The sequence below is a fragment of the Cyprinus carpio genome, chromosome A15, assembly GCF_018340385.1.
Source record: "Cyprinus carpio isolate SPL01 chromosome A15, ASM1834038v1, whole genome shotgun sequence".
Lineage (NCBI taxonomy): Eukaryota > Metazoa > Chordata > Actinopteri > Cypriniformes > Cyprinidae > Cyprinus > Cyprinus carpio.
Genome location: NC_056586.1, coordinates 7,975,399 through 7,987,631, shown reverse-complemented (window position 1 = coordinate 7,987,631; position 12,233 = coordinate 7,975,399). Strand labels below are relative to the sequence as shown.

General features: G+C 45.6%; 1 protein-coding gene across 1 annotated transcript; it reads right to left on the bottom strand.

Annotated features, from left to right (window-relative positions):
* Window positions 1-2,361: 2,361 nt before the first annotated feature.
* On the bottom strand, window positions 2,362-12,159 carry LOC109097775 (guided entry of tail-anchored proteins factor 1-like). The gene is made up of 5 exons (XM_019111398.2): window positions 11,749-12,159; window positions 10,911-11,076; window positions 3,147-3,214; window positions 2,920-3,034; window positions 2,362-2,740 (listed from the first exon to the last, which is right to left on the bottom strand). Exons 1-5 carry the CDS (start codon window positions 11,836-11,838, stop codon window positions 2,667-2,669), a joined length of 513 nt encoding a protein of 170 aa, XP_018966943.1. The 5' UTR covers window positions 11,839-12,159; the 3' UTR covers window positions 2,362-2,666.
* Window positions 12,160-12,233: the final 74 nt, after the last annotated feature.

Below are 12,233 nucleotides of genomic sequence, written 5' to 3'. Positions count from 1 at the left end.
ATAAAGATCTTAGAAGAAAATTTTAAATAAGCATGCATCATAAATTACAGTAACATTAATGTATGAAAATACTAGAAAATGTTCTTTATCAACTATTAAACTTAGCTACTAATATTATAGTTAATTGTTACATTTATTAAACGTCAATTAAATAGCTGAAAGGCTATAGTGTAAATGTACATTGATGTGTCATCAACACACTACAGTTAACTCAATCACTGAAATTAACGTCATGGAGTAATGTTACAGATTTTGTGTAGTTTTTCTTATAAATTTTGAGATTATTTTTATAGTTTTTACGAGTTTAAAATTTGTTTGGTCTGGTGTTTTTTTTTCTTTTTTTCATGAATTCCATTTTTTTACATTGTCTTGTAAAATATTTGACTATAAATCAAATTCTGCAGTGAATTTACTTTGACACTGAACTTTTGTCTTATTCTGGAATTGTTGGATTTTTACTAGAGAGACCATTGAAGGGTAACAGGACAACTGAAGATATGGACAGTGGGATACGGTAATGTAACAACACTAAAAACTATTTAATACATTTTTCTTTTGCGAGTTTTTGCACACATATTATAAATAAAATTTAAATGTGGAATTAAGTAAAATCTATTAACTAAGTTATAAAATTAGCAAAGGAAATGAGTAAATTTAACATGGCCTGTTAAGAGTTTTATTAGTAATTTCTACTTATTTTTTTAAGATTACTCTGCAATACTCAAGTACATTTTCCCTTAGTCACAGTTTCTAAACTTTAATCAATGTAGCACTGAAAAAAAGAAACATGCTATTATAGCATGGTTTATTTACAAATAAACAATTTTCTAATGTTTACTCAACATAGGTATTACCGAAATAAACACAGAGACCCAAATACTTGGTACACGGAACACAATGACAGTAACAATCAGTGGATAGTGATCGAGTATGAATGGGTAATTTTGAGTAGAAAATTATCTCCAGATCTCAAGATTTCAAAAAACAGCATGATGCTACCAACAAAAGCAGCCATAAAACAGTGTAAATAAAACACAAACACAGTAAAAAAAAAAAAAAAAAAAAACTCTACAGTAAACAAACGAAGAATTCCAAGTAAACTATACTTATAAGTTCAAACTTTAATTTCTATAAGCTTAAATTGAATACTAATATAGAATTTTCTTTTTTTAATTTCCTGCCTGCAAATGTAGAAACTATATACACACATTTCGTTCTTGGTAACTGTTTCAAAATTTTGAGATTAAATTTGTGAGACACACTTACAAGTGCAACCCATGTTTTTTTTGTTTGTTTGTTTTTTACTTCAGGCTTTAGCGGTTTAGCAACCATTACAACAACACATTTAACACATTGCATTATACAAATAAATACAGCGGAAAGAATATGTTTATGAAACCTCTCAAAATATCTAGATTTCTGTGATGATAATTACACATACATCATGGCAGTTATACTTCTCAAAATGTTATTTAGGACACTGAGTAAGTGATCCTCTGGGGTACGACATCTCCAAAAGCAAACCGGAATCAATTAAAGAAATAAGATTTGAAGTGTGGGTTGAACATGTGACCTGCCCTTTACATGAAGGCACACAAAGCCTGGTTACTGACAGATTCTTCTCAATAAAAAGATTGATGCGAACTATGCCTTGATCCCATTCTCTTAAAACACATTACAGCAATGCACCAAGCCGAAAAACACTGAAAAACCATTGCTAAAGATCTGGTGTTCATAAATCCACAGTCAGACACCCTGTCTACAAATGTTGCTGTACTCTTCTTAGGAGCGAGAATCCAGCAAAGATCACCATCAGAACAGGCAATCCTGAAAAAGGTGAAAAAGAACCCAAGTACTGCGGCAAAAGACCTTTAGAAAAACACTGAACACAGTTCATGAACGGACAATCATAAATGAAACCATTGCTGCTAAAATAAAATATGGATACGTCTCATCTTTGTCCAAGACCATGTTCCACAGCACTTCTGTGAAAATATTCTGAGAAAAGTTGAAACTTTTAGCAAAAACGCAAAAAAAGGCACTGCAAACCAACACTAAAACCTCTTCCCAACTGTGAAGAATGGTCGAAGGACCATCATGGTTTAACACGGTTTTGCAAAAATTCAGACATTTTAAAAGGGTTCACAAACTTATTCTTACTACTTTAAAGGCAAATAAAACACTGTACACACCTTTTCATTTGCACATTTATATTTATTTCATTGAAAAACAAAAATCAGTAAATACGTTTATAACACTGACAAACATAATATACAATTTTGGTACAAGCAATAAATAGAGAAAATCTTTTGTTTTGCTTGAGATTACAACATAAACCTTGTAACATAAAAAAAAAAAAAAAAAAAAAAAGAGTTTTGCAATTTTTGGAATGTTTACATGTCAGCATCTACTAACTAAATGAAAATAAAAACCTTTAAATGTCATTCAACAAGAATTTGTAAACAATGAAGGCTAAAACCAATTTACTACACACTTAGACCACTTAACGGAACGGTGAATGGCATTAAAAAACAAACAGACCAATCAGTTTGGACCATTCATCACAAAATGTACAATATAGACTGTTTTTTTAGCAAGAGGATTGAAACAAACCTGTACAGAAAAATTCAGTGACTGCGTAATCATGCTGATAAACCACTGTTAGATTAACTGACAGCATGTAGACTGATGGCCACAACCTTGTTGCAGACAACTAGCCAGCATGTGATTCCAACACCACCTGAGATAAAGCAGCAAAAAGCACTTGATAAGACTTTAAACTTCATGTAATTATATTTATTTCATCCAGACAGCATTTCAATAATGTATTTAAGATGCCAAGTTATTCACATTTTAAATCAATTTATCCTACTATCCTTCCAAAATGGCAATCAAAGACCACAGGAGACTTGGACATACCTGCAATTCCAGAAGGAAAGGCTACTAGTCTCTCCAGTGGAGCAATCCATTTACTAGGCACAACTGTGACCGGGTCGGCATAATACTTCAATATGAGCGAGATCATGAGGGCCGCCTAACAACACACAGCAAAAAACTGAATAAAATGCCATCGTGAGAGAAAATGAACAACTGATTCACACATGAATCATATCAAAGCACATATTAAAACATTAATCCTCACCCACCTGAAGAATGTAAAACACAATATTTACAATCCATTTCATTTTTGCCTGCTGTGAAGTTCTTGATTTGACTGTAAAAAAAAGAAAAAAAGAAAGACAGACAATGAATATAACCAAAATTTCTGTCTACTCATGGTTTCCTTTTTAACAGGCTTCTTCAAATCCAGCCCTGGAAAGCCAGTGCCTTGCAGAGTTTAGCTCAAAACCTGCACTACCTGTCATTTTCTAGTAGCTCTACAGAACTTCATTAGCTTGCTCAGGTGTTTGATTAGTGTTGGAGCTAAACTCTGCAGGGCAGTGACCCTCCAGGGCCAGATTTGAGAAACCCTGCTTTAAAACAAATCATTTAATCCGGTCCCAATCCTGTTGCTGTAGAGCTATCTTTCAGCAGATTTCAGTTCCAACCCTTCTCCAACAAAGTGATCTGTTATAATGCGCTCCTGAAGATCTTCATCAGCTGCTTCAGGTGTGTTTGATCCGGGCTGGAGCTGAACTTTGCAGAAAGGTAGCTCTCCAGAAACCAAGACTGGACACCCCTGATGTGCAAGAATGAGATCAGAGATAAAGTCAAGGGGATCATTTTCAGATTTTCATTATTTAATTAATGTAAATTCCCTTCTGTTCCGTAGCGCACAAGAGAAGTGTAAACTACATTTCAGGTACATGTTCATTCTTTTGGAAGTCAACAGTGTCAACCACTCCATGTTAACTATGTTAAACAGTGTTTCTACTGACAGATCACTCACGAATAAAAATCATTCTAGACCATGGATGCCATATCTAATATAAAACTTTTTAAAGGAACACTCCACTTTTTTGAAAATAGGCTCATTTTCCAACTCCCCTAGAGTTAAACAGTTGAGTTTTACCGTTTTCGAATCCATATGGTGGTAGCACTTTTAGCTTAGCTTAGCATAAATCATTGAATCTGATTAGACCCTTAGCATCTCGCTCAAAAATGACCAAAGGGTTTCTATATTTTCCTATTTAAAACTTGACTCTTCTGTAGTTACATTGTGTATTAAGACCAACGGAAAATGAAAAGTTGCGATTTTCTATGCTGATATGGCTAGGAACTATACTCTCAATCTGGCGTAATAATCAAGGAACTTTGCTGCCGTAACATGGTTGCAGCAGGCGCAATGATATTACGCAACGCCTGAAAATAGGCTTATAGGACGTTACCTAGCTGGGACTATTTTCAGGCGCTGCGTAATATCATTGTGGAATGAGAGTATAGTTCCTAGCCATATCGGCCTAGAAAATCACAACTTTTAATTTTTCGTCAGTCTTAGTACACGATGTAAATACAGAAGAGTCAAGTTTTACATTTTCAAAAAAAGTGGAGTGTTCCTTTAAGGTTTGGATCATGTCCCTTCAGAAGACTGCCCATAATTATCTTTTGTTTGAATTCTTATGAACTGCAGCTACGCTAATTATTCTCCATTTGCTTTTGTGTTTCTACCTCAGGATGCCCATCCCATCATAACTAGAGTTTATGCTAGATTCAGTTTGGATCCAGCCTCTTACAAAGATTTTAGATTACCCCAATTGTGTTTCTACCTCAGGATGCACATACGCGAGGACCTCAGTTAACGTCAACTTGGAATCATCATAAAAACTGCCAAATTTTACGTGAAGCTGCCTTGAAACCATATGTATTGTGAAAAGTGCTATGCAAATAAATGTGAAATGGATTGAACTGAAACCGCTCAATTATCGATATGGAATATTTTTTTTAGAGTTTTAATGGTGTGACGTGTGTCCCGAGCGCTCGTCAGCGTCGCCCTGGCAACACAGTGGAATCACCGGCACTAGCTCGTCACGGGCTGAGCGGCCGCACCTGCAGCTCGTTAAGCGGCATCTACTTAAGCCGGGAAGGAAAGCAGTATGGGGAGCAATGTCTCCCGACGCAGACACTAACTCTTTCCACCTCTGTTGTAGAGAGCAGCGTGTGACCGTCAGCCCCAACCAGGAGAGCACAGCACGGGATCCACCACTCAAGGCACAGAGAGCACGAGGGAGTTGGAGCACTACGGAGAGCACCGTCTTCACTCAGAGCACAAAGTTTTCAATAAATCCACCCTTCGGGGATTTTCTCTGTCTATCGGTTGTCGTGTAGTTCCTCACCTCGCCACACTGGTGGAGAATGTGGGCATAGTGTGAGGTGGACACCGACAACCGACCCCCGAAGAGATCGTTAAAGTCACCGTCACCCATTTTTTGTTTTTTTTTATTTATTGGTTTTCTTTTCCCTCTGCTCTGTTTCCACAGGCGGCCGCTCCTCCCCCGGCATGGAAGAGCTGCTTAAACACCTCACCGAGGTGAGCATCCGCCAGCAGCAAATAATGGAGCACATGGCCTCACGTCAAGGAGACGGCGAACGCGAGCTCGCCGCCCTCCGCACCGCCGCCCACCGCTGCCTGACCCCCGTGTCCCAAGCCGTACAGCTGATGCCGCGAATGACGGTGCACGACGATGTGGAGATGTATATTCAAATGTTTGAGGCCACCGCGATCCGGGAGGCGTGGCCAGAGGACGAGTGGGCCAGACTTCTCGCGCCGCTGCTGACCGGGGAAGCGCAGCGGGCGTATTTCACCATGACGGCTGAGAGAAGCCGGGACTATGGAGAGGTGAAAAAGGAAATCCTGAGCCGAGTAGGCCCTCTCCCCAATCTGTGCGGCGCAGCAGTTCCATGACTGGGAATATCGAGCTCGACAGCCCGCTCGCGCCCAAGCGGCAGAACTAAACCCGGTTGGCCCAACATTGGCTATTGACAGGGGGGTCCCTCCGCACACAAGGTAGCTGAGCGTGTGGTGATCGACCGACTCCTCCGCGCCCTCCCCCGCGCGTTGAGGCAGGCGGCTGGCATGAGGAATCCCACCGATCTCGACGAGCTCGTGGAGGCCATTGAGCTGGCGGAGGCCGCCCAACACCGGGAGGTAGGGGAGCGAGCGCCGCCTTTTCCCCGAAGGGTGGTCCAGGAGCGACGCTCGCCGGAGGGCACCCAGCGACCCGTGAGCAGGCCTGCGGTTCCCGGCCCCCAGGACGAACCGATGCCCACCGAGCCGCCGAGCTCCCCAGGACGGACGTGGCTAGCAGGCTGTTCAGTTCACAATCCGCCGCCGGAGGCACCGCGAGCCAAGGTGCACATCAATGGCCGGCCGTTCATCGCCCTCCTCGACTCGGGCAGCGGGGGTAAGCCTGATACAACCAACTGTCCTTCCGCCCCGAACAGGTTCCAGAGCCCGGCTGACGATAACGTGTGTGCACGGGGATACCAGACATGTACCGGCACGGCGAGAGTGACCATTACCGCGCCACCTGGTTTCCTGGCCCGTCGAAGTGGGAATCTTAAAGGACCTACCGGTACCCGTTCTCCTCGGCCGGGATTGGCCGGGGTTCGATCAGCTCCTCACCTCCAGCACACAGCCTGCTAGCCTGGCCGGGGACCGCTGACGCCGGAGATCAGCAAGGCGCCCTCGACGACGCCCCGCGCTGCTGACGTCGGACAGCCCTCGAGGAGGTGAGTCCCCCTCCCAAAACTCTAACCTGTTCTTTGATGTCTTCCAGAGAATAGCGGGAGGGGGAACGCTCGCCAAAGAGCAGCGGGGGGACGAACGCCTCAAGCATTGCTGGTCTCAAGTGCGAGTGGCGGAAGGAGAGGATCTACAACTGGCTCTCCCCACCCCACCCCCCATTTCGTCATCCAAAACGGCCTGCTTTACTGTGTCGCGCAGCGAAGGGGGGAGGAAAAGACGTTGCTGGTGGTACCGCGAAGCAAAATCCAGATGGTGTTGGAACTCGCCCATGCCCACCCGATGGCTGGCCACCTCGGCGCTCAAAAACACCGCGCAACGGATCCGGGATCGCTTCCACTGGCCAGGACTGGAGGGGGGATGTCAAGCGGTACTGCCAAGCTTGCCCGACGTGCCAACGGACATCGCCACATACTCCTCCCCCCAGCCCGCTGATCCCGCTGCCTATCATAGAGGTGCCCTTCGAGCGCATCGGGATGGACCTGGTGGGGCCGCTGCCGAAGTCCGCCCGGGGGCATGAACACATCCTAGTTATCGTGGATTATGCCACCCGCTACCCAGAGGCCATTCCCCTCCGCAAGGCCACCGCCAAGAACATCGCCCAGGAGCTCTTCCTCCTGAGTAGTCGGGTTGGCCTACCAGCGGAGATCTTGACCGACCAGGGCACCCCTTTCATGTCCCGGATCATGGCTGACCTCTGCAAGCTCCTCAAAGTCCGGCAGATCCGGACCAGCGTGTACCATCCACAAACTGATGGGCTCGTGGAACGTTTTAACAAGACCCTTAAGCAGATGCTGCGACGAGTCGTGGCAGAGGACCAACGCGACTGGGACCAAATGATCCCGTATGTGCTGTTCGGGATCCGGGAGGTGCCCCAGGCTTCCACCAGCTTCACGCCCTTCGAGCTCCTCTTCGGCCGCCAACCCCGAGGGCTTCTAGATGTCGCCCGGGAAGCCTGGGAGCAACAGCCTGCGGTATGTCGGACCACCCTCGAGCACATCGAGGCCATGAGAGAGCGGATCGACAGGGTCATGCCATTGGTCCGGGAGCACCTTTCCAAGGCCCAGCAAGACCAGCAGCGCCTCTTCAATCGGGCCGCCCAACAACGGGAGTTCCAGCCGGGAGACTACGTCATGGTTCTGGTCCCCATAAAATTCCTGGCACGCTGGCAGGGCCCATACACGGTCACCGAACGGGTAGGACCCGTCACCTATAAAGTGCGCCAACCAGGTCGCCGAAAAGAGAGGAGCAGCTCTATCATATAAATCTGTTGAAGCGCTGGGTGGGGACCGGACCCCAGCTCTCGGCCCTCGCCACCACCTCTCCCGTGGTGGTAGATATGGATCCCAATCTCTCCGCGGCCCAGAAGACGGAACTGCAGCGCCTGGTCGGTCAGTTCTTGGATGTGTTCTCCCCCCTGCCAGGGCGGACGACCGTCATCCAGCACGAAGTCCGAACACCACCAGGAGTTATCGTCCGGCAGCTGCCCTATCGTGTCCCGGAGGCTCGGCGACACGCAATCGAGACAGAGGTACAGGAGATGTTGAAGTTGGGGGTAAATGAGCCCTCGCGGAGTCCCTGGTCCAGCCCCATCGTAATGGTCCCGAAGCCCGACGGCACCCTCCGGTTCTGCAACGACTTCCGCCGCCTAAATGAGGTCTCTGAATTTGATGGCTACCCCATGCCCCGGGTCAATGAGCTCCTGGATCGACTGGGAAGGGCCCGGTTCATATCGACTCTCGACCTCACCAAAGGTTATTGGCAAGTCCCTCTGTCTAAGGATGCCAAGCCCAAGACAGCCTTCTCAACCCCCAGTGGCCACTGGCAATACCGGGTCCTTCCCTTCGGCCTGCACGGGGCACCCGCCACCTTCCAGAGGCTCATGGATGTCCTGCTGAGGCCCCATATGGCATACGCCGCGGCCTACATCGACGACGTGGTCATCCATTCCGAGACCTGGGGGGAGCATTTAGAGCGGCTCCCGGAGGGTGCTGCTGGAACTCCGCCGGGCGGGGCTCACCGCCAACCCCCGGAAATGTCACCTGGCTCTCTCCGAAGCCAAGTACCTGGGCTTCTGCGTGGGTCGCGGATTCATCCACCCCCAGGAAAAGAAGGTGACAGCTATCCTCTCGGCACCGCGGCCCACTACCAAGACCCAGGTACGAGCCTTTTTGGGGTTGGCGGGATACTACCGTTGTTTTATCCCTAACTTCTCCTCCTTAGCCTCTTCCCTGACAGATCTGACCAGGAAGGGGCAACCCGAGAAGGTAGCCTGGAGTCCGGAAGCGGAAGAGGCATTCCAGCAGGTGAAGTCAGCCCTCACCACGGAGCCAGTCCTGCGAGCCCCCGATTTCAACTGCCCCTTCCTGGTGCAAACCGACGCCTCAGACACCGGGTTGGGAGCCGTTCTCTCCCAGGTCCAGGACGGCGAGGAACACCCGGTGATCTGTTTTGGAGGGGTTCTGTCCCAGACCGAACAACGGTATGCCGCCGTGGAGAAGGAAGCGTTGGCTGTCAAGTGGGCAGTCCTGGAGCTTCGCTATTACCTCCTCGGCCGCCGGTTCACCCTGCTGACAGATCATGCGCCACTGCAGTGGATGGCCGCGCAAAGGACACCAATCCCAGGGTGACCCGGTGGTTCCTTGCGCTCCAGGACTTCCACTTCACCGTACAACACCGGGCGGGGACAGCCAACGCCAACGCGGACGGGCCTCTCCAGGATAGGGGCAGCTTTCGCAGGTCTGTCAGGCTCCACTCCCCACCCTCCCCATATCTCCCCATTGTTCCGCAGGCGCAGGTCGACGCTTAGGGGGGGGGAGTGTGACGTGTGTCCCGAGCGCTCGTCAGCGTCGCCCTGGCAACACAGTGGAATCAACGGCACTAGCTCGTCACGGGCTGAGCGGCCGCACCTGCAGCTCGTTAAGCGGCATCTACTTAAGCCGGAAGGAAAGCAGTATGGTGAGCAATGTCTCCCGACGCAGACACTAACTCTTGCCACCTCTGTTATAGAGAGCAGCGTGTGACCGTCAGCCCCAACCAGGAAAGCACAGCACGGGATCCACCACTCAAGGCACAGAGAGCACGAGGGAGTTGGAGCACTACGGAGAGCACCGTCTTCACTCAGAGCACAAAGTTTTCAATAAATCCACCCTTCGGGGATTTTCTCTGTCTATCGGTTGTCGTGTAGTTCCTCACCTCGCCACAATGGATGGACAGAAATCTCTCAGGTTTAAAGTATCTTCATTTTGTGTTTCAAAGAGGAACCAGAGTCCTGTGTGTTTGGAACGACATGAGATTGAGTAAATGATGACAGAATTTTCATTTTTGCGTGAACTATGCCTTTAACAAGTTATATCTATGCTATTCTCCAATAACTTGAAGGACAGCAACAGACAGCAGCCAAGCCATTTGTCTTCCGTTATGAATGCTGAAGCCGTTATCTGAAACCCACCTGCCATTTTCCACACTTGGCCTGAGAATCTGAATTCTCTACTGCAAAGTGAAGAAACTTTTGGTTTCTCGGTTCTTCTCGCCCCACTATAAAGTGGAGAAAGGCAGTTTACATGCTTCTAGTGAGGTGTGCTGGGGACTGTAAATATCTTAACACTTGCCCATTGCCCATTGTTTTCAACAGAGCAATACTACACACGTCATTTGCTATATAAATTGCCTGTTTTGTGGGCTTCTTTCTGTGATGTGCTGGTTAGAAAGCAATCATTAGCTGAGTTTTCATCCAAAGTTGTGAATTTAACTTTTGCGCAAAATTGGAAAATCAGATAAAGCATTTGCGAATAAGCACCGTTTCCATTCAACGAGTCAAAGAGAACAAAATGATCACTTCCTGATAAACCGGCACTAAATATCACTAGGAAAGGTTAAAGCCACTGAATACAATAATTTTCATATATAATAAGTTAATGACAGTAAATATGGTCATTGCTTTAGGTTATGTCTTCCCATAGCGCAGTCACATGACTTTTTGATGCACATGGAGGAATTTTTTTGATTCTGTAATTATTGGTCGGTCTGCTGGTTAGTCAGGTGATGCCATCCCTAAGTGTCCCTTGTAAAAACTTTTTTGCGAATTAATGTATTTTTTCTTCTTCTAAATTTGCAGTTTCCATTACTCGTTTCTGATGCATTGTGTAATTGTCACTTCATGAACCATTTTGCTGCACATGCTTGTAATGCACACACCCCTTTAAGAAAGGCACAAAATTATTTTTACCAAGAGTCTTCAGCTGATCGGTCATCTTATTGATCTTGCGTTCCAGTCTAGCATATCTGGCAAACTCGTCCATCATACTGATGGTGGACAGCTCCATCTTCATGTTTTGGATCTCCGTCCTCATCTCCATCTCTTGATCAGCATCTTTCTGGAAGATCTTTGTCAGCTATGAGAACAAACACACTGCTCATTCATTTTAAATCGCAATGAAATTTACTCAAAGCTTTTACCTTGACTATAACCAAAAACCGAATCAAAAGGGTGATTTATTAACAAAGACCTATAAGGCAAAACATTATATATTTTTTTTAAATAAAATCTGGGTTACAATTGCGGACATTTCTCAAAATTTTCCATAGTAAGAATACTCTGAATGTCTTAATTACAATTTCTAATAATAACTCTAATCTAGATATGCAACTAACCAGACATTAGCAAGCTTTTGGCACTATGGTAAAACTATGCCATGTGTTTTTTGGCGTATAAAATGGTACAAGTATGTGAAATGGTGTATTATATGAATAAATAATCATTCAGTGCCATTACATCACAGTACCATGCTACTGTCAATCATCTGATACCATGAAAGAAGTGCAGTGTTTTATTGGTTTGTAAAATATCATTAGCCCACATCAAACGTTTGTTTGGCACTATTAAATGTCCTCTAGTTGGTGTTTATGAATGATTCTGACTCTGCTAAATCTATAGAGATGGTGAACAGAGCTGCTGTTTGCTGTGACTGTGTTACAGAGCATTTATGGCGTCACTATACGACTAATGCACGTTTAATATATATATGTGCTTACGCGTCCCAAACCTCTTTTGAATCAGTACTTACAAATGAAGAAATGGACGGCAGCAGTGTCTTCACGAGGTTGACCAGAAACACCGAGCTCAGTACAAGGAACCAGTTAAACCCGTCAGCCATTTTCTCTTCATCAGCCTGATCCTCCCCCAAAAATACAAACCCACTAGCGCTGTTTTTAACTGGTTCCTTTCATTAAATGTCACAATATGCTTACATTATCTAAAAATATGCAACGACAGATATCAAATATCCGAAAAGGTAATGTTTATAAGACATCAAAGTTTTTTTTCTTTCTTAAGCGGCGTGTTTCTTTAAATGCATTCAACATATCTGAATATATAACCAATGCAATCAATACTAAATATACATTTGCAAGCTTACAGTAACAATAAATGCATAAAGTGGCGCCTAAAGTATATAGACGCAAAACTGTGATTGACATCTCAGACTATCCACACAGGTACTTTGCTTTGGTTTGAAATGTGGTTGCCAAGATGTTTCAGCCAATCACCGAC

Excerpts from the sequence above, each read along its gene's own strand:
- LOC109097775 (XM_019111398.2), bottom strand. The coding sequence starts at position 11,838 with ATGGCTGACGGGTTTAACTGGTTCCTTGTACTGAGCTCGGTGTTTCTG. Across the intron at positions 3,035-3,146 it reads TTGTGTTTTACATTCTTCAG|GCGGCCCTCATGATCTCGCT; the intron begins GTGGGTGAGGAT and ends GTGTGTTGTTAG. Across the intron at positions 2,741-2,919 it reads CTTTCCTTCTGGAATTGCAG|GTGGTGTTGGAATCACATGC; the intron begins GTATGTCCAAGT and ends GCTTTATCTCAG.